At 42.9% G+C, this 27183-nt stretch overlaps 1 protein-coding gene across 1 annotated transcript in view; it reads left to right on the top strand.

The window, feature by feature from the left end:
- The first annotated feature begins 6745 nt into the window (after positions 1–6745).
- The window catches only part of Megf10 (multiple EGF like domains 10), a 90221-nt gene continuing 69783 nt past the window's right edge, over positions 6746–27183 (top strand). The window contains exons 1-3 of the mRNA XM_042674451.1: positions 6746–6847; positions 7635–7735; positions 24232–24324. Coding sequence (XP_042530385.1) covers positions 7675–7735; positions 24232–24324 — 154 coding nt within the window. The 5' untranslated portion in view covers positions 6746–6847; positions 7635–7674. The remainder of the gene's footprint in view (positions 6848–7634; positions 7736–24231; positions 24325–27183) is intronic.

Below are 27183 nucleotides of genomic sequence, written 5' to 3'. Positions count from 1 at the left end.
TTCAAAAAGGAAAAATGGAGTCATGCCTGGGCATTATCTGCTTATTGTTGTGCTACTGGATTGGGAAGGCATTGCCTTTGAATCTTGAAGACCCCAATGTGTGCAGCCACTGGGAAAGGTAACAGTCTTGAAAGAGGCCGGAGGAGGGGCCACCTGCGTGTTGCCTTACCAATGATCAGCATCAACCTAGGAACATTAGACACGGAGAAGAGATGGCAAAGTGGCTTTTCTGTCAACATCTTTGGGAATATTGAGTGGCGTTATGCAACTTCTTATAGACTATATATAATAGTATATTATTAATCATATTACATATACATTATAGAATATAGATTCCATATAGGGAATATATGTTGATATATGCATACACACAAATCATGTAAAAATGAGATATATCTAATTCTGAAACAGGTCCAATAAGAAGGTCCAAGGGAAAACACTAAAAAGTCCACCTCAATTAGAATGAAGTGTCCACGGTCTTGTTCCTACTCTGAATCTATTTGCAGTGATTTTGAGTCTGGATTTGCGTCTGGGAGTCAGAACAGGGCAGGAGGCAGCGTGGTGATGTGCTACCATGCTGAAATGTATGGGCTGGACTATCGGCTTTAAGTTTTGAAGGAAAGAAGCAAACTGAGGGCACCCGTGGGTGGCAGTGGGAGATTTGTAGGGATGGAAGGGGCCGGTGCCAGGGGGGTGCCGACCGAGGACTGCAGGGAAGAGCAGCGGCAGAACTGGAAGAGGGGAAGGTGGCAGAGACCCTGGGAAAGCAGATGCTGTGGTGCCCACATCTAGCCAACTTGTGGTAGGAACTACCGTGGAAGGACTAAAGAATACTCACCCTCAGGGCTCCTACAGCCCCTTCGGGAACACGAAAATAATCCCAAACCACACAGCGAGTAACAGAAGAGTCCGGTGCCATCACCCTGCTCTGAGGTTCTCCTTACCCTCCTCAGAAACTAGCTTTGTTGAAAGATAACAGCATAGCTGGGCACCAGTAGCCCATACCAGTCATCCTAATTAGTCAGGAGGCGGAGATCTGAATATCTCAGTTCCAAGCCAGCTTGGTCAGCAAAGTCTGTGAGGTTTGGTTTTTGTTTTTGTTTTGTCAATCCTGGGGCTTGAACTCAGGGCCTGAACACTGTCCCTGAGCTTCTTTGTACTCAAAGCTAGCACTCTACCACTTGAGCCCCAGTGCTGTTTCAGACTTTTTCTGAGTAGTTTATTAGAGGTAAGAGTCTCATGGACTTTCTTGCCCAGGCTGACTTTGAACTGTAATCCTTAGATCTCAGCCTTTTGACTATCTAGGATTACAGGTGTAATCTAGGATTACAGCTCTGTGAGACTCTTATCTCCAGTTTACCAGCAAAAAGCCAGAAGTGCAGTTGTGACTCAAATGGTAGAGTGCTAGCCTTGAGCAAAAAAGCTCAGGGATAGTGCCCAGACACTGAGTGCAAGCCCTAGGACCAACACAATGAATGAATGAGTGAATGAGTAAAATAACAGTGTAAATGGCAGTCTCTGGTCTCATTTTTATATTACCTTCAGTACCATGATTAACAAACCTCAGAGAGCACATTCTGATTACCTTTGTTCCCTTGTGCTAGCTAGTACGCACCAAGCTTTTTCATCCCGAGTGCTATATTGTTGTTTTTTCCTCATTTCTCCTTCTCCTCTTTTTCTCCTCCTCCTCCTCCTCTTCCTCTTTCTTCTCCTTTTTCTTCTTCTTGTCCTTGTCCTCCTCCTTCTCCTTCTCTTTTTCTTCTTCCTCCTCTTCCTCTTCCTCCTCCTTCAGTTACAAAACTTCTTCGTTCATTACAAACTTCTTCTTCATTACAAAACTTTAAGCTATAGATGAAATAGATGTTTAAAATTATATATTTATTTCTGCATAATTTGTGGTGTTAATTGTATAAAATAAGATTTGAGGAGTGGGACCAGGTGTGGTCAGTTATTTTCATCACTGAGAGAACATTACCCAAAGAAAATGAACCTTTCAGGGGCTGCGAATGTGGCCTAGTGGTGGAGGGCTTACCTAGCGTGCTAGAAGCCCTGGGTTTGATTCCTCAGTACCACATACACAGAAAAAGCTCAAGGGGTAGAGTGCTAGCCTTGAGCAAAACAGCAGCTCAGGGACAGTGCCCAGGTCCTAAGTTAAAGCCCCAGTTCTGGCAAAAAGAAAGAAAGAAAATGAACCTTTCGGAGTTAGTGTTGGCTTGTGGCTTCGGAGGTCTCAGTCCCTCGCAGCAGGAGGCCTTGGCAGAGACAGGCTGCTCACCTCATGGCCGCTGGGAGGTACAGGGCAATTGAGAGTCTAGAGCTAAGATGCACCTTTCAAAGCCCTTCCCCAGTGAAATACCTTCTTCAGCGAGCTCCCACCACCGAATGGTCTGTTCAGCTATGTATTCTTCAAAGGATCAACCTATTGATGAAATGAGCGCCCTCATGATCCCATTAGAATCGTGCCACCATCTTGGGACCAAGTCTTTGACAGATGAGCCTTTTGGGGACATTTCATATGAAAGTCATGGAAGATCACACACTAATCATCTTTGTAACTGTTACAGCATCTCCAGCCCTTCTAGCTACATCCCTGCTGATATCCAGACATTTCTTTTCAATAAAGTCATGCCTTGTTTTAATGCAGCAAGCATGATTCCAAAAACAATTGTACATAAAATTAAATGAAAAAGCATCAAATTAAATCATTACAAACGAATGAGGCCTTAGTAATGAAACCATCTCTGCAGAGAATCTTTTAGGAAGATGTATAATGCTGGGAGTCACTGGTTCCTTCTCCCCACTCCTTTTATCTATTCTGAAAGGTTAAGCTTTCCCAGATAGCAGGGATTCCTCTCAAGACCTCACAAAAGAATAGAAGCTGCTCTTCGCTCAACCCTCACTTACTGATGTAGAAGTGGTAGTAATTGAATCAGCAGTCCTGAAGCGAGCCAAGATAAGAAATGACGATTATTACCATAGCTGATTAAAGTAACAAGATAATTTAGGCAGATAAAATGTAATTAACCACTCTGGAGTGTGGCCAAGTGCTGATGGCTCCCCTCCCACCACCTCCGGTTCTTTGACCTTAAATTAAATCTTGGTGGGTTTTCTCCCTGATAACACTTAAGAGGATAAAATCATGATGATGATATGTTTTTAGTGTGTTTGAGAGGATTAAACAAACAAGCAGAAAATATGGGGTTTTGCATCCCAATGGCGAAAGTTGTGCAGAACTGGGATTAAATGCCTTTACGTTTTATGTTGGAGGTTCTGAGAGACCTGTAGCATATCTGGGTGGGGGATCAGAGGCATAAGAGTGTCTGGAGGTGCTGGGACTCTTGATGACTCCAGACAGCCTGGCACTGGAAGTTCAATGCTGCTCACTGGTGATGGAAACGGAAGTAGACCAGGCAGCGGAGAGGTGCCTTCTTCCCACCTTATGACGTCTAGAGCAGTTGCCAATGACCATGGACTATTATCGGTGGAGCTACTGAAGTTTAAGGAGCCGCTAGACACCTGCCAAAGCTGCAGTTTATGGAGCTCAGAAGAGGCAGCCTTGTTTGAAAAGTTTTCTTTCACGATACAAACACATAGCTTCCTTCCATCAAACGGGCCTCTTAAAAAATGGCAACCAGATTTTCTGAGGATGGGTGCTTATTGGCAAATTAGGTGTAATCACTTACAAAGTATCTGGCAGTCATAATTTGAAGACATTTACTACCATAGGAAAAATGATAATGATATGCTGGTATGTTTCAGAAGCAGTTGGAGGTGTAGCTTACTCGGGAGAGCTCCTGTTTAACACGAGTAAGGCCCTGAGTTCAAACCCCAGTACGGCCAAAACCCCCACAACATTTCAGAAGCATATGCATGGCACATTCATAGCACAAAAAATAAACAAAGCAAAGCAAAACAAAAAATCTTCAAAGAAACGAGACCCTCTAGAAGCTGCAAAGATAAACAAACTGCTATTGGTATTTGTTTTCCAAATTTATTAACATGATTAACAATGCTCTTAAAAAAAGGAAAAGGAGAGAAAGACTATATGGAAAGGGGAAAAAAGTATAAAAATTAACTGAAAAGAAAAGAAATTTGAGTTGAAAAGACTTAGCACCTTTCTCTCACACACCAAACTGAAAGGATCAGTTTTTGATGAATGTGGAAAGCACTGTATATTCAGTCAGTGCTGAAGGGGGCTTTATTGTGAAAATTGTAATGAGAAAGTCAACATTGAGGAGAACTGCTCAACATAGTGGATTTTATACTCGACTATCCCCACACCTAGAGCTTTATCTTTGTTTTCAGTGTTTGGGGGGGGCGCGGTGCTGGGGATGGAACCAGGGCTATACACTTGCTAGGCAAGTACTTGTACTTGACCAGTGGGCCACAAACTCCAGAGTCATAGCATGTTATATTAACCATTTATGCCTTGACCTTTCTCAGGTAGAAGGCTCATTGAGGGCTAGAACTGCATAGTATTTGCTCCAAATTCTTGTTTAATTAGAATACTATTTTGATGACTTTATTTTTACCCATACAGCATCCTGCAAGTGTGCATTATTGGTGAGCGGTAAGTGGCAGGAAGAGGAAATTTAATGTACTCTAACATTTCCTCTTATGAAAGGCATCTTCCTAGTTGCTAGAAATGAGTGAAAACAGTTTTTCATTGGGTTATGGAATCCATTCCCCAACCCACTGCAAATAAAATTGTCCAGGATCCATTGATCAATAGACCTGAAGATCATAACACAGCTTTTGCAATTTCCTGAGATTCTCACATCAGGTCTGCTTCTAACTAATTTACTTCACATGTGGAGCCTTGTAGCATGTGTGTTTTACCTAACTAGTATTAGTTTAGTGTGGGTTCTTTTCATTCCCATAGAGCTTAGAGGTCATCTAGGACCTGACCTGTGTAGCTCTCCCACAATTAGCAGATGATCACTCTTCTCCACTAGAAATGTAACAGGGACAGAATACTGAAGACCTCAAGATCTGGTTATGTAAAAGCAGCTGGTCAGCAAGAAAAAAACATATTGGTAAGGAGTCTTGGCCTTTGCCCCAGTCTGAACCTCAGGTCACCACTGAAGTTCTGAAGTTCATGCAACATGACATTCCAAGAACATTAACACTTTAGCCCTATATAGCTCAAGACAGGTTATCTGGCAGAATACAAGCAGCTGTCTGCTCTACCCTTGTTTGAACATGTATTTTCAAGGAGCATCTGGGGTCATCCATTGGGTCATAAAAGGTAGTCATTTAAAATGTCAAATAGAAAGCCTTCTTCAACATCATCTCTCACCCTCACATTTTAAAATGAAATAATCAAGACTCAGGGAAGTGAGGCTCTTTGCTGACATCCACTCCGATTTTTAGCATTTGACCAAAATTACCACCTTATCTTCTCCTAACTCAGTGATCTCAGTTGGGCCTGTGTCTTCTGCCGCACATGTATGGGATGATATCAAATGACAATCTATCAACGATACAAACAAAACACAAAAGATATGAAAAGTGGGATTGTCTCCTGTATCACCCATCAAAACCCTGACTACAATAACTATGAGGGACCAGCAACAGAAAAGAACCTAGTGTTTGTGGGGCGAGCACCAGATTCTCCATTATGTCTACCTCAATTCTTCATGCTAGTTTCACCCTCCTCATTTCTTCCATACTGTTTCTAGGCATTATTCCCATTGAATTAACTTGGGCTATTGATTTGCTGCAAATGAGTTATATTTATGACCCATTTTGTCTGTTAATGTGAGGATTTTAGTAGAACTCATTTAGAGATTGAAAGCAAATAGAATAATTGTGTAGGGAAGAAGATTCTCTGGGGTTTCCTGTAGGCAGATATTAAGCTCCTGAGTATGCATTAGACTGTTGAAAGTTATGGAGTACAGCGTTGACCGTTTTTCATATTTCATGGACATTTTCCTCTCACCTACCCAGGCCCACAGAGTTGCATGTCTTTTCTCTAACAAGAAGCTATTGGGGAACTGTAATAGAAAATAGAATGTTTAAGTAGTGGCAAACCATTGCTATGAATATTTCAAGTGACTGGCCGTTATGTTTAGAACTGAGTTTAAAAAACTTCCTACAGTTTTTTTTCTTTTATTTCTATGCAGTGTGTATTCTTCTACAGCCCAAGAAGTAGGACAAGCACATGAAAGCAAATGATTCCAAAGTCCCACAAGAGAAATGTGTTCATTCTGAGTTTTCAGAGTAGCAAAAATGTACTCTGTTATAAATACTCCAATTGTCTCTTTACTCGGTAACCTGATTATGTGCATGCAGAGTAGCAGCTTTCTGTAAAAGGTCTTTATTATCCCTGGAGCCCTAGGATGAGGGAAAGAAGCTTAAATAAAGAAAAAATTATAGTGACACTTGGGAACATTAGGGTTGATAATGAAGAGTGAAAGAAATTTCCTTTGAAATATTTAGCATGAACTCTTTAACTATCTTATTAATATGGATCTGTGTGTGTGTGTGTGTGTGTGTGTGTTTCAAAGACCTGTAAAAGCATAATTCTATGTACATCAGTGCAGAGCTGAGGATGTAGCAAGCCTGTTGGATGCAAGGTCTGTGTTTCTCCAGTATACACACACACACACACACACACACACACACACACACGATATGGAGCTATAAATGAAATTAATTTAGTCTTCAGTTGCTTTTCATTCCAGATTCTATCATTAATGTAAAAGGAGAAATACTGATTCCATTTTCTTCCATTTCTTTCCAGCTACTCTGTGACTGTGCAAGAGTCCTACCCACATCCCTTCGATCAGATCTACTACACCAGCTGCACTGACATCTTAAACTGGTTTAAATGCACGAGGCACAGGTAACAGAAGCTCAGACCTGGCCGAGGGTGGCTGCCTGGCAATGGGGTCTAGCATTCAGAGGTATCAGTCACCTGAGAAAATGCATTCATGCATTAGCCCACAGTAGTTGAGGGATAGCTGCTGTCCTAGCCGTAAGCCAGATTGCCAGCATGTGTCGAACCTAGTTAATTTTGAGACTGAGTCTTACTCTTTTCCCAGACTAGCATGGACCCATGCTAGCCCCAATTCGCAACTTTCTGCTATAGCAGGATGCCAGATGCATGCCACCATGCCCAGCTTTTTTGTTGAGATAGGAATCTTGCAAGCTCTTTTGCCAGGGCTATTCTGAGACCATGAGCCTCCTTATTTCAGTTTTCCAAATAGCTGGAAGGACAGATGCATGCCACTGTACCCAGCTCTTGGTTGAATTGAAGTCTGGAGAAGTTTTAGCCCTGGCTGACCTCAAATCTTGGTCATCCCAGTTTCATTCTCCTGAGTAGCTAGGATTATATTTGCGAGTCAGTCTGGTGGCTTTACATGTCAACAAATGCAACCAGATCTGTCTTTCCTAGCCAACTAAGTTCCTTGCAAGAGAAAACTAACTTATTTAGCATACTGCTGTGTTCTCAGTGCCTAGAATGGTGCCACTAACAGAAAAGAACAAACTTGCGTTTGATTCGGTGGCTGTGATACTTTTAGTTACGTGGACTAGTATCCATCCGGCTCTTTCTTCCATAAACTAGAAATTATGTCCGATCCAGTTGCTGATCAGCAGAACTAACAATGTGATTTGTTTCCTCTATGTAGAATCAGTTATCGGACAGCCTACCGCCATGGGGAGAAAACCATGTACCGGCGCAAATCCCAGTGCTGCCCGGGCTTTTATGAAAGCAGAGACATGTGTGTCCGTAAGTAAGGCCCTCACCGCTTTGGGGCACCCCTGTGCGTCACAGTGCTGGTTTGCTCCTGTTCGTGGCCGCTGAGCTGGTAGGCTGGGGACAGGCGGCCTCTCCAAGTCCTTTCCCTTTGACGGGTGTTCATGAGAGAAGCAGCAGCTTTGTCCCCTTTCCTAGCAAAATCTCCACTGGGCTTGAGGGAAATCAGCTGTGGTAGGTGATGATGTAAGGTCTGTATGGCCGTATTAACTGCAGTTCTTCAACAAATGTCTCCTTGGAGATCCGTCCAGAGTCACAGAATGAAGTGTGTGAAATGAGGAGCGGTCACAATTGGGAAATGACCATCAGGCAGACATTAGTATCTCACACCCATAACCGTAGCTACTGAGGAGGCTGAGATCAAGCAGAGCAACGCTCAAAGCCCACCTAGGCAGAAAAGCCCTGCAGACTCCATCCCCAGAATAACCACAGGATCATATGCCTATGTACACAAGTGTATTGTCTAATGTAGGCAAGGGGTCGATTCCAATGCTGTATCACCTTGGAACAATGAACTTACAGTTTAACAAAATGAATTCCAGGGAGCTCGATTGTATTTTGTATGAGAAGAGGAGGCCAAGGGAAGGGGGCAGACCAATGGAGAGAAGAAGTGTGGGTGAACGGAGTCCGTATATTCAATGTACATATGTGAAGACGAGCTAGGTAACTTGGGATGGGTGGGGTTGGGAGACATGGGGGGGATGATGAAGGAGGTGACATTGATCAGATGCATTGTAGTCACAAATTGACAGGTGGAATTGAAATCCTCTACAACTAAAGATAAATAAAAAATGAAAAAAATACAATTTTCCCAATTAAAAAAATAAAATAACTGGCAAAAATCTGGGTTGGAGGTATGGCTTAAGTAGTGGAGCCCCAGTCTAGCCAGCACAACAAGCAAATACCAGGGCTCTGAGTGGAAGAAAAGACAGGAAGTCCAAATTACATAGTAGAACTTTGCTTTTATTGTCACCATCCCTCTTCTCTGCTCCCCATGTCTGCAGTTCATTGTTTGGAGAGGAGCTTGATGTTTCATAGGATGTATTTTGTGGCTGCAGTTTCTTTTTTTGGGGAGGAGGAGGGTCCAGTCGTGGGGCCTGAACTCTGCCTGAATGCTGTCCCTCGGCTCTTCAGCTCAAGGCTAGCGCTCTACCACTTGAGCCACAGAGCCACTTCCAGCTTTTTTCTTTTTGCTTATGTGGTGCTGAGGAATCGAACCCAGGGCCTCATGCATGCAAGGCAAGCGCTCTACCACTGAGCCACCTTCCCAGCCCTTGTAGTTGCAGTTTCTTACTGTTGTGCATAAGTCACAAAAGATCATGAGAAATGATTTTGCTCCATTATTTCAGTTGAAACATAGCTGGAGGGGGACAGTTGACATTGAGAGTGTGGAGAGGGGCTTTTGCTATAATCTGGAATTAGCAGGAATGCTGCACAGAAATAAGCTTCTAGTACTAGGTTCTCTGCCTCTGGAGAGGTGCCTCAAGCTACAATAACCTACCTGTGCCATTTCTTGTCACATGGAGAAAGAACTTGGATGTTTCAACTTTCTTCCGACCTTTAGATTCTATTCTTCATGACAGTGGGCTGGCTCTTAGCTCTGATGCAAACCCAGGACTACTATAGTGATCAATGGGAAAGAAAACAAAAATACAGTTATTTGACTAAACAACAACAACAAAACTAGAAAATAAAAGTACCCTGTGAGTGGTCTCTCCAGACAGTACATGTTCTTCTGTGACATATTGCAAAGGTCGGTATAATATTGGATCAGAGATATTTCCTTAATCAATCCCAAATGTTGACTATCCCCAGATTTCTATGTATTTCTGTTTCATCTCTATTAGGAACTACTCTATAACCCATCAGATCCTTAATTAGGTAAGATGAAATTCCTAGAGAGCTGCTGCGCCAGAGGTATATGTATTTCTATACCTTTGGAGTGTTTCCAATTTATTCACACACTAGCAGAAAATAAGAACACCGTTGAACTTACACCTTGTGCCAATTTTTTTTTCTAATTTGCATGTTTTTGATTAACAATGCAGCTGAATGGGGGAAAAATGACATGTTTACAGTCAAACATCTTAGAGCATAATCATCAGCTGAACTTTGGGGTCCAGGCTGATGGGAAATTTTCAGGAGGAAGCAAAGCTGAATGCCACCTCAAGATTGGAGTTGGGAGGCCTGGCTGAGGCAGGCTGGAAACCTTCTATTGCTTTAGGTGACATTATTTTGGGATTTGCTCTGTGGTTCAACCTTACAAGCATAATTGTCAAAACACCAGTCCGCCACAGGCAGCCCACTCCCTGTGATCTTATTAAAATACTTGGGCAAGTTTACTAGCTTGTCAAAATCTGGTAAATAAAGAATTAAGTAAACCTTTATCTTCCACTAGAGAGGAGGCAGGGTCTCATGGTAGACACCTTTAGCATTTGCTCCAAACATTCCCCTTTTCCTAAACAATCTTAAGGGATCTGCTGCCTTTAGAGAGTGAAATGTGTTCTTCTTCCCCTTTAGATATGTTAATGTATTTAATCAGCTTACTATCTACTCTCACTGGCCTAGGGGCTATTTGTTCTCATTCAGGCTAGTTTGCATTTCTTATCTGGGGTGTCTCTATCTCTACTGAATCTGCAGAAGCCAGCTTGATCTCTTCCCTGCTCACTTCTTTGTCCTTGGGGTGCCTGGTGGGTGGTGGTCTGTCTCCTGTGTTAGGGCCGCTGGCACTGTATGACACCTTTGTGGAGTTAAGAGAGGGAAGACAGAACATGGGATTCTTTCTGAGTTGTGTTTTCATGATCATTAAAAAAAAAACACAAAAAAACCAGGATTGTTAACTGTTTCTAGTCATTAAAAGGAGTGGTAGGAGGAACAGGTCCTCTTTTGAATTGGGCTTTTGTTAGTTTATCTAGAAGGGTAGAGGGATGCTTTCATGCAAATACCTGTATTTGAAAAGTTTCTTTAAAAGAAAGCTTTCGTCTTTCCAAGGCTCCCCACTGCAGATGACATCACAGAGGCCACCCCAGGGCTGGATCTGGGATCACTGGCCGCCTCTCCCGGCTGGCTGAACCTCTCTCACCTGTTAGCACTGACTTTGAGTTCTCTCCCAGCTCAGCCCAGTCTTAGAGATGGAATCCATCACAGATGGGAAAACTAGCTCTTAATCAGGACATTGTCCAGGATACATACGCTCAGGTATTATCTTTTCTAGGCCTCATCTCTAGGCCTTAGACACTCCTAGCAAGTTGGCTGCTAGTGGGCACAGAAGGCCAAGATGGGGGGAAGGCCTAGGGTGGGGCACTCGTGGCCCGGCTGAGCCGCAGGGGGATGAGCACTGTGGTCTTCTCTGAACTGAGGGGACACTCCTGAGGCACTGGACTTCCCACCAAGCAGTCGGGAAGAATATATGTCTTGAGTCTACTTTTCTGTGTTGAAGAATTCAGTGTTCATTCATAATGAGGATCTCTTTTGCTTCCTCCCAGGGAAAATCGGATTCAACACAAAGGGTTCCATTCGATTGAATTTAGCATGCAGCTATGTGTGTCTGCAGTGCGAAGAACCAATGGGTTTGGGTTGTAACAATGAAATAATAACATTTCTGGGTAGACGTGTTTCCTGTCCTCAAAGAGTTTGCCTGGAGTATTTTTTTAAGTATACTGAAAGTAACACTTAACTTTCGTAGAATGCTTGCTATATGCCAGGCATGCATTATCTTTTTAAAATTTTTAAACATTTCTATGAGGAAACTAAGTCTTTTTTTTTTTTTTGGTCGGTCGTGGGGCTTGAACTCTGGGCTTGGGCACTGTCCCTGCACTCTTCAGCTCAAGGCAAGCGCTCTACCCCTTTGAGCCACAGCACCACTTCCAGTTTTCTAGTAGTTTATTGGAGATAAGAGTCTCACGGACTTTCCTGCCCGGGCTGGCTTTGAAGCACGATCCTCAGATCTCAGCCTCCTGAGTAGCTAGGATTACAGGTGTGAGCCACCGGCGCCCAGCTGAAACTAAGTCTTTAGTCCTTAAATAACTCTTTCAATCTGATTGAAGTTAGTAAGTGGTAGGAATGGTGCTGGTGTATATTCTAAATGGAGAATTAGATACTTCATGTATAAAAGAAAGCAGAAAAATTAATGAACTAAAAGTTATATAAGTCTTATCCACCCAACCCAATGTATTTTCTTTTTTTGTGCCAGTCCTGAGGCTTGAACTCAGGGCCTGGTCACTGTTCCTGAGCTTTTGAATTCAAGCCTACTGCCCTACTACTTGAGCCACAGCTCCACTTCCCATCAAGAATTCCCTTAAAAAATTGTTATTATGAAAGTGATATATAAAGCGATTGAAGTTATATAAAAGAGCTTCTTAACCGCATTATGGTTATACGACTTTAGAAGTATACTGTAAAGAATTTGGAGGAAGTCCTAGCTTTAATCCCAGTTACTTAAAGCAGAAGATAGGAGGTAGTGGCTTCAGGCTATTCCTGGCAAGGAGTTATCTAATAACAAGTTGGGTGTGGTGGCTCATGCCTTCAATCCCCATCACTGGGAATGTGGATCTAGAAATCCACAGTGTGAGGTTGGCTTGGTCAAAAATGAGAGACTCTGAAAATTAAAAAGAGCAAAAGGGCTGGGTGTGGCTCATGTGGTAGAATGCCTAGTTAGCAATCCTGTGACTTTGAGTTCAAACCCAGTATACTCCAGGCACTGGTGGCTCACAATTGTAATCCTAGCTACTCAGGAGGCTGAGATCTGAGGATTGTGGTTCAAAGCCAGCCTGGGCAGGAAAGGTTGTGAGACTCTTATCTCCAATTAACCACCAGAAAACCAGAAGAGGCACTGTGGCTCAAGTGGTAGAAAACAGAGGCAGCGGTCACCTAAGGAATGTTCTTAGAAGTGACCATTTCCTCTCATACCTCATTGATCAGAACGTTTTGCATGGCTTCATCAAGCAGCAAATGCATCGTTATAGTATGTTACTGTGCAAGGGAAATGGTAAGAAATATCGGGAGACTAGAACCGTCCTAACCAAATAGTAATGCGTTCTGTGCAGATCACTTACAGTAACTTTTATGTCAACTGGTGCTGTATAATTGTGCCCACTTCCCTGTGCCCACTTCTAACACTAGGTGTTGCTTTTGCTTTTAAGCTATTTGGCACAACAAGAACACCTTGTTTTCTTTTGCATTTCCTTAATTACTAGCAATACTGATATATTTTTTAAAACCTCATATTTATTAGCCATTTCGATTTTGTATAAAGGTCAGGAGCAGGATAAGAGACAAAATGAAACTATAGATCCTTTAGAAAACTATAGGAAGACAGATTAGACGCAACCAGTGATGGTAGAAGAGGAACGAGAAATAGACTCTTGGTGACTGCTCTAGCAGACAGCTTGAAGCAGATTTGGCCAAGGCAGCAGGAGATCAAGGCCCTTCAGTCCCTTACTCTCAACATCATGGACAACCATTCCCTCCTTTCCTAAGACCTCAACTCTTCATAGCTCCCAGGCTGACTTGGAGCCAGGGAAATGTCTCTTCTCAACTGCCCCTATCTGGGAGCACCGTGGGGAAGAATGAGCTTTGATCTCGTGGCTGCGTAGGAATTCTTTTAACCAAAGTGATACGCTGACCCGTGGGAATGGGTGGGGAATCACAATCCCTGTGGTATGGTACTGCGTGTTACAGCAAGTGAAGCCACCTCAAGGAACTGAACCAGTATCTACCACAGTCTCACTGCAGGAAAATACACTGGTGGGAGGTGGGGGCGCTTTCCTCTTAGCACCATGGAGGCTGTCTATAGATTAAGTTACATGGCACTTGGATGCACAGAGTGGGAAGTTGGCAGCTATCCCTCTCTGGGAGGGGCCAGGAAACCTAGAGACAAGGCCAGCTATATATTCTCTCAGGGATGGTCTTGGCTCCATCTTGGCTGATGGCAAAGAAAGCTGGTTGTGGTAAGCAGGGTCATGAATGGACAAAGAAAATGTCCAGGGGTCCCTTCCCCAGGCCGGTTCCCATTCTCTTTGGTCCAGTTGCCTTGTCTTCCTCTGATGGATGCTACTGGGAAGGAAAGAACTATTCAGACGATTGTTCCCTCTGGATTAGACTTAAGGCTGCTACTCTGTTTTCTTGTTAGCTGGATGTCAAACGTTCACTTGGAGCTTGTGGCTTAGAGGGAAAGGCGTAAGCTCGGTGACCTACTCCCTTCCTTGCAGGCGGGCTACGACGGTGTGTGATTGGTTCCCATGGAGTATGACGGTGTGTGATTGGTTTCCATGGAGGCTATGATGGTGTGTGATTGGTTCCCATGGATGTGCCCTGCCTGTCCTTGGCACTGCTTAACAGAACTCTGGAACCGTAAATAAGAAGCCTTCACTCCCATGCACTGAACTGTATATGATTTCCTGTTGTTAGCAGAGGGAGTGTGACAATTGATTACCAGAGCAGGGAATAAAAATTCACAGCTGATTTTTAACTTGGCCAAACTTAGTTAAAACCGAGCTGGCCATAGGTGAATTAGTAGCTGAAACTGTGGTTGGTATTTCTATGAAAGAGAAGTCCTGCAGATGAATTCTGCCCTTATTTGAATACCGTGCTTTAGAAAACAATTGTTTCTCTTCTGTTGGTACTGGGGCTTTTTCAGTCAAGACTAAGTGCTCTATCATTTGAACCACACCTCCCCTTTGGACTTTTTGCTAGTTAATTGACGATCAGAGTCTCACAGACTCTTCTTTCCGGGCTGGCTTCAGATTGTGATCCTCAAGTATCAGCCTCCTGAGTAGAATTATAGGTGTGAGTTGTCCCATGCCTGGCTAACAATGGGTTTTAAACCCCATATGGGGGGCGACAGGGGCTTACAAACACCTGTAGTTCACTTACTCTTCCCTTTCCAAGAGATGTATATGCCACACAGGTAGCACTTTGGAGAACCATGTTAGGCCATTTGCTACATTACTCATACCTCTTTTTCTATTGCTTCTTTTGTTCTTCCCTATTTCTCTCTCTCTCTCTCTCTCTCTCTCACACACACACACACACACACACACACAATTGGAATTTTAAGTTGTATTAGACCAGACTAACAAAAACCTTCCAGTATGAAGAGAGGGTACCATCTCTTGAAACAGTAGACAGTAGCCTGGAATGTGTGTATGGAAGGTTCCTGAAGCCATGTCTGGGCTGAGAGAGGATGAGCAGAGTGATGCCCCAGACTGGCAGTGGAAGGCTCGCTGCCTGAAATAGACCTCTGGCTTGCAGCGTTCGTGGTGGACCTCTTGAATCCTGAAGATAGCAGCTGTGGCTCCCAACTTGCTCACTCCTGTTTGCCTTCTGTCACATATAGCTCTGCCATGCAACTGAGAGTTCTGTTTTCCACAACTCTTCTTCCATGGGTGTGACCTGCCTGTTTTCACTTACTCCTCATGTGCTGGAATATTTGTAAGACTAACTCAGGATCACATTGCCTGCAGTTTTGTCTATGGGTATGGAAAAGGAGTTCTCAGCAGCCACATTCTGCAGCAGTGATTGGCCACAGGATGAGAATGGGCATGTTGGAAAACTAGGTAAGGCTTTGGGGACGAGCTACGCTGACAGCATCAATGACTGCCCTCCTCTTTCTGGACAAGATGTAAGGGCCTATTCCATCCCTGATAAGGGATGAGTGTTTCCTGCTGAAAGGCCCTGGACTCACATCTTGTTCAGGGCCTTAAAGATTCAACCTGTGGCAGAGGGTGAGCAGGCTTCTCTGATAGATTTGGGTAGCAAAGCAAGATCTGAAGGGGAGGAAGGTCAGGGCACTACAACCTCTGTTCTGGGTTTGTTTGAGTCTCTTGTGTTTGTTTAATAACATAGCTGTGATCTTGTCAGATATTTCCACAAAACCACTTGAGCCGAACTTTTTGAGGGGCGGTAAAGTGAGACAATCGTGGTAGGCTAACCAGAGACAAGAACCAACTGGTATGTCCCTCAGCACACCAGCCTACCATGCCCTTCTTGCCCGAGGTTGGGGAATTTTTCGTGTTTCCATAGGAACCCTGTCTGGACTTGGTTGCTATGGAGTCCGACTTGGTTCAGAGGCACCTACCAGCAAACACGGGGAAAGCCTTTTGTTCATGGTGCACCAGCACACATTCCCACTTTCCCACACATCTATTGCAACTTACACTTCTGTCTTCCAGAGTTAGGTACTGGATTCTGCTAGAAGTGACAGCAGGACCTAATAAATAATGCAGGAAATGTTTGTTGTTTTACTGGTTGTTTATTGCCTCTTTACTACTTAGAAATTTATGAATAGAAAGTATGCATTTAGTCTAAAAAACAAATCCACTATGAACCAAGATAGCTTCAGTTTAATCAGGTGGAAATCATGCCTGCTGCCTGGTTTTGCATAAGAAAGCGTGACTGCAGACTCCCCGGGCAACTAGGAGAAGGGAAACAATGCCAAAAAAAAAACCCCTGCTTTATCGGTCCTGAAATTGCAAGCAAGCATTGAGGGTCAGGTAGGATTTTTACAGACCTAATAACTTATGCAGTGTCTTTGCAGGGAGAGATAACAGCTAATGTAAAACTCAGAGTGGAGAAGCAATCTTTATTGTATGATGGTTCACATCTTTTTGAGGTCAACGTAATTTAAAAATAATGGGGGAACCCCCCCCCCGCAATTTGGTCTAAGTGAACAACCATGCCACATTGACGTGGCCAGGTGGACAGAACTTGTATGTTTTCAGTCTGCAACAGCAGCTACCAGCATTTTCACAGAAAATCCAGTGGGAAACCCAGCATCCATCTGGGCCACACACAGAGATGTCAGAGGGACAGAGGGCCAAGCTCCCATCAAATCCGTGCTGCTATGACCTCTATTATTTCCTTCAGCTGTAAGAACGTCCTGAGTTCCAGGCCTGTTATCTTTTCTCAGGGGACACAAATCTAGAAAAAACTTACAGAAAAAGAGCTCTTGCTCCAAGAGCATTTCTACATAGAAAAGCAATTCGGTTAAGCTGAGCCCTGGATTAGCGAAGGCTTCAGACAGGGTGCCGAATTCAGCTGTGTCTGTTTAAAAACAATAAGGTAATTTATTATACTTAGCATAGGATTGAAGGACACAGAAGGAAATGAGCCACCGCAGAGGTGCACCTCGCGAGCATGATCCTTGGAGAAGTCTTCCAGAAGTTGGGGCCTGGATTTCTGTGCATTTGCACGCCTCTGGCATGCAAGTCCTCTTTCTTGAAGATTCCTGCGGCCTGTTAGAGGCTGTAGGGTTGCCTGCGATAAACTTACTTGATCGTGGGATTCTTCCTCCTTTTCTCTTCACCTTTACTTCCCCAAGAACATGATGAAGTTTCTCTCCCTCAGCCCTACTTAATTTGGAGAACATTGCTTTAAGGGATTCACTTTTCTAGAAAGTTGGGAGTGCATAATTATAATTCCTCAGAGACTCTTTGGATCTTTAATTTCTTCTAAGGATATTTGTCTGTTTTAACCACTAAGGCAAGGGAAGGGCCTTGGAGGGGTGTTACAGATGCACAATTTACCTGCCTCACTGCTGGGGGGCGCACCAGCAAGACCGCTCCATACGTTACCTGCAGAGGTGTTTCATGCCAACATTGTCCACCACAGTTAAACTATCCACAGATGTGCATGGGAAGTAGTTCTTCATGTGAAATTGGAATAGCTGTATGAATGATGGATTTGCAAGGTCAAAAAGTAGGACGAAAACATGACAGTCAAGTTTAAAATGTGGACGCAAAGCAGGCCCTTTTTGGGTGTGTTTTTTTTTAAGACCTTTTAAAGACATGGACAATGATAATCATGATAAAGTCATTTGTCAGAGGTGCTGCCCATCAGCGTCTGGAATATTCTCTGATATACAGCATGTCTCTTAGATCCTTCTTCCCTCCCTCCCTCCCCTCCCTCCCTTCTTCCTTCCTTCCTTCCTTCTTTCCTTCCTTCCTTCCTTCCTTCCTTCCTTCCTTCCTTCCTTCCTTCCTTCCTTCCTTCCTTCCATTCTCTCTCTCTCTCTCTCTCTCTCCCTCTCCCTCTCTCTCTTCTTTCTCTTCCTTTTTCTTTTGCGATAGGGGCTCCCTATGTTGCGCAGGCTGCCTTAGAACTCCAAAGTTCAGCCAGAGTGATCCTCCAGCTTCAGCCTCCTGAGTAGCTAGAGCTACAGGCATGTGCCATCGTACCTGGCTTATGATGTATATTCAGATTTTGTTAGGGCCATGCAATCTTTTGTGTTGACATTAACCTTTGGATTTCCTTTTCCACGGAAGAATCATGTCATGGGTAACACTGGCTTGACATTCCCACGGGGGAGCAAACAGGAGAGCAGTGACTTTAGATGAGCAAGTGCTCTCCTAGCTCTTCCGGCTTCTTCTTGACCCACACTATTCCTCTGATTTTTCCATCCCCATCTGGCCCTGAAAGGTATTTGAGTTTGCATTCCTTTTATGTTTGTTTGGTGAGAATTCTAGAAGCAAAGGTCCTATACCTGCTTTCCTGCCCCACCCCCTCCCCCCCTTTTAAAGAAATGTTACTGTTTAATGAATACATGTAACTCCAGTCTTTCATATTGAAGAGCAAAGGTCTTGGCTATTAACTCTTTCTCAAGTTGGGGTAGACAGGAAAAGACAGCAGAAAGAGTATATGGCCCCAGAGAAGGAGAGGACCTGTGCATCGGCCACCACTTAGCAGGGCAAGGCCACTGAGTGGGAAAGGAGTCACCTGCATGTGACTAGCACCCCCAAGTGCCCCCCCCCCCCGCCCTTCATCACTGGAAAACAGGGAGGAGTATTCAGAAACTCATGTCAGCAAGATGAGATAAAGCAAGCCAGAAAAGGCCTGTGGTTCGGGGCTCGCCAAGGGAAAGATCACCTTGCAGAGAACTCTCTGGCTCCACCAAGAGTAGTTGGATGGAGAGAAATCCACCGTAAACACAGAAGAGCCTGGCGTGGCACCCCTGTAATCATCCGCTTTCCTCATCCACATGGGTGTGACCGGGCTGGCAGGCAGCCACGTGTCTCCAAAGAAGGCACCTTCCCCTCTTCCCTTCTCCCAATTGTATTTGGATGATTTTTTAAAATCCTCTTCCAGTTGAATTAGTGCGAGGTTGGGTAATCAGACGGAGGAATTTCTGCTTTGCAAACTGAAATTTATTTGAGCACTTTTTTTTGTCCCCACCTCCATTTTGAAACTGTGGCTCATGAGGCGGCTGCTACTTACGTTACTTAAATCTGCTTCAGCTTGAAGAGACAATGTGAGAGTCCTGGCCAAACTAGATAATGCCTGCATAAATGGAGAATTAAACTCAAACTCCTTCCATTTTCAAACAAATGAATAGGATTATGTGCTCCACAGATGCTATTTCAATCCCTTGCCTGGGATCTATGACAGTGGTCTATACAGCTTTCTTTCTTTCTTTATGTCACTTACTTTGTAGAGAAAAAGATTGTTAGACTATCACATTGTGATAGATTTTTTAGCATTATCTCCCCCAGCCCCAAATGTTTACTGAGAACATCTAATGCCAATGTGTACATTGGCATGAGAGGAGCTCAGTCACCCAGGGCCATGTACAATTACTGAAGTTGCAGGGCTGGGCCTGGAGCCCAATGTATATAGCAAGACTGTGGGTTATATCCTCAGTGCTGAAGAAGGAAGGAAGAATGCGAGAAAAGAAGGAAGGGAAGGAGAAAAAGAATGAGAAAGGGAGAGAAGGAAGGAAAGGGGAAATGAAAAAAAGCAAGAATGGAAGGAGGAAGGGAAGGAGGAAAGGAATGAGGGAGAGAGGGTAGGAGGGAAGGAACCAAGGGAAGGAAAAGAAGGAAGGAAAGAAGGAAAAGATAGATGAAGGAAAGAGGGAGAGAAGATGGAAGGAGGGAAGGAAGGAAGGAAGGGAGGAAGGAAGGAAGGAAGGAAGGAAGGAAGGAAGGAAGGAAGGGTGAAGTCTGTATAATATTTTAATGTTCGTGCAGGTTTAATTCTATTCTGTGCTCCCATCCCCCAGTTTTGGTACATAAAAAGTTCTTCGCTCCTCTATGCAGATTCTCCCCATGCTGTAATTATCTTTTTTAAATAGCTCTACTGCAATTAAAACTGACATGAAGTAAACTGTCACGTGTAGGTATGCACATTGGTAAGCTTCCCAGTCCTTCGCTTCCCTCAGGGCAACGAACATGTTCATCGAGAACCAACATTTCTGCCCCTTTTCGTGGAGATTCCTTCTCTCCACCTCCCTCCCTCTCCTCAGGCAGCTAGGAGTATGCTCTTTCTGTTAGCTGGGATTGCAGTGTATTTTCTAGAGCTTTATGCACAAGGAACCCTAAGATGTGTTGACTTTTGATGTCTGCCAGGGTCTCATGCACAGCCTCTTGAACTGCACCTCTAGCCATGTTTTTGCTGGGTAGTTTGGAAATAAAGTCTCAAGAGCTTTTCTGCCCATGTTGGCCCCAAACCTACATCTGTCTGCTCTCAGCTTCCCATGTAGCCAAGATTATAGACATGAATCACCACCATCTAGCAAGAAACTTCTTTCTGATCCTAATTGGCAGACATTTCTTTCAGGCATACTAAATGCCTTTTTACATTTTTTTGAGGTAATGATGTGTTTTAAACATATGTAAGTATTTATACACATATACACATGTATATATTCATATATGATACATATGAGTATCATATATACATTCATATATACATATGTGTGTATATATATATGTATATATATACAATGTAAATACACATATATTACAATATCACAATAAGTATATAGTAAGTAGAGTATGAATATATTGCATTGTAATTCAAGTCAAATGGTGTTTCCATGAGGGAATACGATGTATAATTAGTGTCGATATTTTTATTCTCTGCACCTCTTTTACCTGTTCCCCTTAGACTTAGGTTGGAACACCTTTCCTTCAAAGGCCCTGTAGAAATTGTGAGTCTTTACATCTCTTTCTCTTAGAGAAAGGCCTTCGATCCGTTCTGCTAATGTAGATACTTACTACATTTTTAAAGTGGACTCACCTAAAAGACTTACCAAAGGATACATGTTCTGGTTAGGAATCATGTTTTGAGTAACAACAAAAAAAATAGGCCTCTGAAACAAATGTGTATATACTAGGGATTTATTATGCTCATGAAAAAGAGGTCTGGAAGGAGGTGATGTATAGCCACCAACCTTTCACCCTGGGAAGAGTTCAGAGTCCAGGCTTCCATGGTTGGTTCTCTCTTCTCTTTCCTCAGAGTTGTCTAATGCACTTTGCAAGTTCACTCCAGGCACTAGTGACGCAGATGGAAAGGAAGGGACCTGTGCTTTTCAAACTAGGTTGTTGGAAAGCTTGTTTCTATGGGACAGTTACTTTTGAGAAATACTTTGATCCTAGAAACATATCCACATTATTATATCATTCCCTTCAGAACGATTTTGTTGAGGAATATAATCAAGTTTTAAAGGGATCTTTGCTTGTTCTTCTTTCACATTTTCTCCATCCCTAGGTGTAAATCCAAAGTGCAATATGTGGCAGAAGGAAAAAAATATACTTGGCTATCGTTGATGGCTCTCAGTATGAAAGCCGTGCATTTGTATGTGAAAGCAGTGATGCCCATGGTATTGCTAATAGGATTTAAGTGGATTTAGGAACTAAGACTGAAACAGGAGTCTAAATTACAGAGGACCCTGGGGTCGGCATGCCAGTGCTCACCTGTCCAGGAGGCAGACAGGCTTCCCACAGCCTTCACTTCAAAGACAAGCCCTGTCCATCTCATTCATCTCTTGTCTCCTGCTCCTAGCAGGGAAGATGTCTTGCTTCCGCTGGGCAGCCTCATGGACCTACAGCAGGGTAGTGAGTGGGGGTTGATTCAGCTTATATCTTGCCTCAAAGAAAGGCGAGTTTGACTAAAATACATAATTATTTTTTTTAACGAGAAGTGGGAAAGATGGCTCCTATGGGATAGACCATCTTGGCTGGGGTAATCTTAGTTTTACTGACTCTTTTGCAAATAGGAAGAAAGGACACAGAAAGGAATAACATGGCTCTCTGTCTCTGTGCGCCGGAGAGCCACAGGTAGAATGGTTTTCTGCACGTGGGCTTGGGATCAAACATGTGAACCTTTTAACTATTTGAGCATCTGAACATTTGCTGAGGTAGACTCTTCTCTTCCTTCTTTTCTAGTTCCCTCGGGCATTTTACACACGACTCAGTCGTATCTTTAACCCTGCCTCGGTTTCCACATGTTGTCTGTTAGTCACAGTGGCATGGATGGAAAGCAGAAACAGGGCTGCTCTTGAGCAAGGGGTCCAGCGTGGTGTGTAGCTTCTCTGCTACAGAGGCAGAGCCCTGTGTCCTTCCCATGTGCAGCTTCTACCAGCAAACAGTGCTTCCCGTCATTTATGTTCTTATTTGACAGTAGGAGTTTTGCAAAGCTCAAAGGTGATTGCATAGGCTTGAGTTTTAATTAAGAAAAAGACATCACCAGGAAAGCAGATTTCTCCTTCTTAATTACCCTTCAGACAAATGAATGGGTTCCGCTAATGACTGATCCGCAATTTGTTTTAGACACGAGACAGTTGTTACTACAAGGGTCTCCCAAAAATAATTCTGATTTTTAAATTACTATCAGAGGATTTTCATGTATTATTTGTTGTAATTGTCCAGACTTGTCAAGATTCCTTTGGTATAAGCTAAAAGTTTACATTGCCATGAATGAAACATGAACACGTTTGTTTTATTATTCAACAATCTGGAAGCATTTCAAGCTACATCTCCTTTGATTCTGCCCAAGGGAATTTATTATTTTTCCAGAGCTGACAAAAGAAGTGCCAAAATAATAAAAGATTAAGAACAAGCATATGCAGATCTGATGATGATTATTACTTTTGGCAGGACCTAACGCTAGCTCAGTTTTCTCACTTGACTGGTGCTTTACCAGTTGAGTCGTGCATGTTTCCAGACCAGCTTTTTGCTAGCTATGTTGCAAATAAGAGTCTTGCAGATTTTTGTTCCTGGGCTGGGCCTCTGACTATCATCTTTCAGACCTCAGCCTCCTGAGTAGCTCGCAATTTTGATTATTTGCTCTCTGGAAATAGGGGTAGCCTATGCATTTCTTATTCAACTTTTCAAATAAAATTTTTCTTCATGTTGGAGCAGAGATGTTGTTGAGTCATCTGTGTCTTAATAGTCAATTCAAGTGGTCTAGCAGAAATCATTGGAGTTAAGATCCAACATAGCTACAACTAAAATCAAAATTTAATCTCCAGCCTCTATGGTAACTGCATGTCCTAGAAGCAGTTTGCAGGGAGAGACGGGATGAATGTTAGAAAGCAAGAAAGAAGTTAAGGAAAGAACAGATGAAAGGTGAGAGAAGAACGGGAAAGCAGCACTGAGACCTGTCTACCAAACATGCCAACCTCCTCCTCTTGCAGACAGGCTCCTTGGCAGATACAAAACCCAATGTGCTCCCATCCCATCCAATGTCTTGGATTTTTCAGGTTCTCAAGGGGTAGCATTATTTTATTTGGTATATATATATATTTAATATATTGGGGATATATATCTTATATATATAAGATATATATCTTATGTATATCCCCAATATATTAAAAAAACAAAGGAATGCTTTCAATGCTATATATCAACTCTATCATATTTTTATAGAATTAAATGGAGAGAGTGGCACTACTGAATAAACAGAAATTTGGAATTTTCATCAGCCACCACGTCTAATTTGTACATTTGTACATAATGGGGCTTGAACTCCTTGTTCAGCTTGCTGCTCACAGCTAATGTCCCACCACTGAAGCCATTCTACCAGTCTTACCACTTTTTTTTGTGTGTGTGCTACTTTTCTGTTTAGACTAGCTGTGAACTGAGATCCTATAGATCTCAGCTTTGGGATGGATCTCAGCTTGGAGATTCACCAATAAAACAGGACGGGAATATATTTCCCAAAGATCTGGGTGACATTTCTCAATTCTCCTCAATAGAACAAGTGTATTGAATCTGTTGTGTCACAGCTGTGAGTTATGTGTTCACCAACAAAAGTGACTATCATTTTTGGTGACCCTATTCCATAAGGGAATTGCCTCTCGATCTATGCTGTCCCTCTGGGATCTTGACGTCTTGCTTTGTGATGTGTTTCTTCATATCCGCTGCACCCATTTGGTCCTCCCTGACAGTTTTATTAAAAAGCAGTTTAGGCAGTTTTCCTGGAACCTTCTTTTCTAATGTAGTATGAAGTCGATCTCAACGGCAGAAATGGGAGACTTTATTTGGAGATCTGAAAATAAGGGCGGGAGTTGTTTGGTTATTCAGCAGGCTGTAAGAGGGCTGAGGAAGGGCTTGGAGAAGACGATGAAGCGTGCATGTTGTTTTTAAGTGATAGTTGAGCCTCGGATGCGCAACAGCTGTGTTGTTGGTTTTCTTGCCTTCTGTTTCTCGTGCCAACTCTCTGGATTTGACTGATGTTTTTCTCTCTGACAGCTCACTGTGCGGATAAATGTGTCCATGGCCACTGCATTGCTCCCAACACCTGTCACTGTGAGCCTGGCTGGGGTGGAACCAACTGCTCCAGTGGTGAGTTCCCACCTGCTGCTGTCTGTCTTGGGTGTTCTGTGCTGTATGAGTCCCCTTGTCTGCAGATTCCCCCAGACCATGGCTTCCTTCCTTATCCCAAGAGGATCATGGCGTGGAATTCCAAAAGGAATCATTCATGTGACAGTTCCTGTTCAGCCTGCACATGCACTTATTGTAGAACTATCCTTAGCCCAGTATCAAAGCACGCACTTGGGAGGAAAGGGCTTTCAAGGCTTCTGTGCATATCAAAACCTTTCCCCAAAGCTGTCTTGAGAAGCTGCTTTTACCAACTTCACTTACTCACTTTGGAACTGGAGAGACGACTCGATCTCATCAGAATCAAGCTTCTGTAAGAATCGTATGCCACCTTCTATACAATCCCGATTGAGATCTAAGATAACTTCTTGGTGATTAAAATTGACCACCCGTGGGTTTTAATACCAATAAAGTTGTTAGTTTATATGGGACTAGCAGCACTACTTATCTCTGAATTCTGAGCTGGAGATAATGGGCACTTGCTGAGATAGAGGAAGATCAATTTGTAAGAAATGAAAATTCGCGAACATTTTGATGCTTGTTACATGAGATCATAAATAGTATAAAATTTTCCTTCAGTGTGCTAGCATGACAATTCAGAAAGGATGTTTAGCTCGACTGTAAGGAGGCCATACCTAAAATCCCACATCCATTATCATAAAGATTAAATGATGGAATATTATGCAATCCCATTTCTTTGGACCAGTTTCACAGTTAACATTTAAGTCCTGCAGCTAACTCCTCCCTGAGTGCATAATTGTGTCCACTTCCTGTTCCCTTCATCTTTATTTCCCTTGAAAAATGACAGTGGAAGCTGAAGTGTAGCTCTGCTGTCATGCACAAAACATTACCTTCATAAGAAAACGGAAATCATAGCTTCAGAACACTCCCATGGCAGCAAAGATTGTCTCCGTTGCTATCAAATGCTTTTCTGAGATTGGCCCAAAAGGACCTAAAGCTGTCTGGAGAAGTTGCTTTTACCAATTTTACTTGCTTACTTTGCAACTGGGGAGATTACTCTTGATCTTGTTAGGACTACTTAAAAGAAAAATATCAGAAAACCTTGGAATTGCTTGGCTTTTCCTGAAACAGCACTTCCAGAGAAAGCCTTTGTGTTTTCTGTGCCCCAAACATGTGGTATGAAAGCTTTTTTCTTGTACCTTAGGCAGGGTGTGTGTGTGTGTGTGTGTGTGTGTGTGTGTCTGTGTCTGTCTTTCTGCTCCTGACAGGCTTCTCAGTGCTAGTGCTAACTGTCTTGGAGGGTTTGGTTTCGCTTGTGCAGGCAAGCAGAGGGCTAGTCGGCAATGTGTTCACAGGCGATTGAGGCAGAATGCTTGGGATGTGGGATTTGGCCTGTGTCCATCTTTTTCTGGCCCACTGACCTTCAATGCGATATTGCTTTCATTAACTTTTCCAGCTTAAATCCCAGTTGTGCCTAGACATTTGGAAGAAAAATAACATTGTAAATGAGTGGGAAAGGAAAAAGTGGTCGCATTCTTCATTTGTAAATCGAAGCTTATTACTAATTCCAGGACAAGAAGACTGTGGAAGAATTTCACATGTACTTTGTTTTGTAAAAACTACAGCTATGAGATCGAGATAAAGTATTTCTATTCCAAACGGAGTAGAAATATAGGTTTCAGATGTTCTAGAACTGATAGAGACCTTCCAGAAAGTAAACTGCTGCTGTACTTCAGTATTTGCTGGCTTGTGAATGAAGATTATAGAATTCTGAAAATGATCATTAGACAACATTTCATTTATTTGCTATGATGCATGTTTTAGCTTTATGGTTAGTTTTTGGTGGTACCAGAGTTTGAACTCAGGTCCTCATCCTACTTGGCTTTCCAGTAGAATATTCCCAGCCCAAGCTGTGTGTGAGTCTGGTGTTTTCCTCATATAAGTATACTTACAGAGTTGGGGTATACTCAGTCACTGTATTAAATATTCACATGACACCCCTCATGATATTGTCAGCTCACTAAAGCAGAGCTTGCTATAAAGTTACTTTTCTCTTTTCCTGTGCTGTAGTGTGGAAACCACTAAATCCAGCTTTGTTTGCAGGGAGGAAGAGCTGGCATTGCTGAGAGTCTTTCTCTTCCAGTGCTCAGCTAACCTAAGCAATGCCCACAGTTCAATCCCCAACACTGCAAATCACAAACCAAACCAAACCACCACAACTGGATCTTTAAGTGGGGAGTGTCTACTGATGATATCATCTTTAAGTGGGAGTGTCTACTGATGATGTCATCCTTAAGTGGGAGTGTCTACTGATGTCATCTTTAAGTGGGGAGTAGCTAGTGATGTCATTTGAAATCATCTTGTAAGGAATTAAAATTGTTTCTTCTTTCTCTGTTTACTCAGCAGTTGATACCAATTTGGACTCACGTGTATTTACTTGGTGTTTTGGGTTATATGACAATATCACACCATCTATTTTGGTGGTCAGATTGTGTCCCTTGTGTCCTTTTGGCCAGTCTTCTGATATTGAGCCCTTCTTTTCTTTTTTGGTTCTAAGATATTCTAGGCTCATGTATTTCATTTTCCTGAAATTGCTGAATGAGACTTTCCCCCTAAGGAACCCTGGTTCCTTGTTATGGAGAATGATTATTTAGAAGTACAGAGCTGGGTAATGGGTATGTTCATTGCTTGTGGCACATATACTCAGTTGAAAAGGAGGAAGTTTAATAAAAAGAATGATGAACTATTACAAGAGATGGAAATAGTGTGTATCTGGGGGTGTGTGGATTAGTAAGAGGCAGATTGAGCTATAAAAGAATATAGAAATGTCACATATAAGAAATAGCCACTACCTGTAGGGCT

This window comes from Dipodomys spectabilis, unplaced genomic scaffold, assembly GCF_019054845.1.
Source record: "Dipodomys spectabilis isolate Male_0828 unplaced genomic scaffold, ASM1905484v1 ptg000019l, whole genome shotgun sequence".
Taxonomy (NCBI): Eukaryota; Metazoa; Chordata; class Mammalia; order Rodentia; family Heteromyidae; genus Dipodomys; species Dipodomys spectabilis.
Note: the sequence above shows the minus strand (reverse complement) of the source record. Positions and strands in the feature narration are given on the sequence as shown.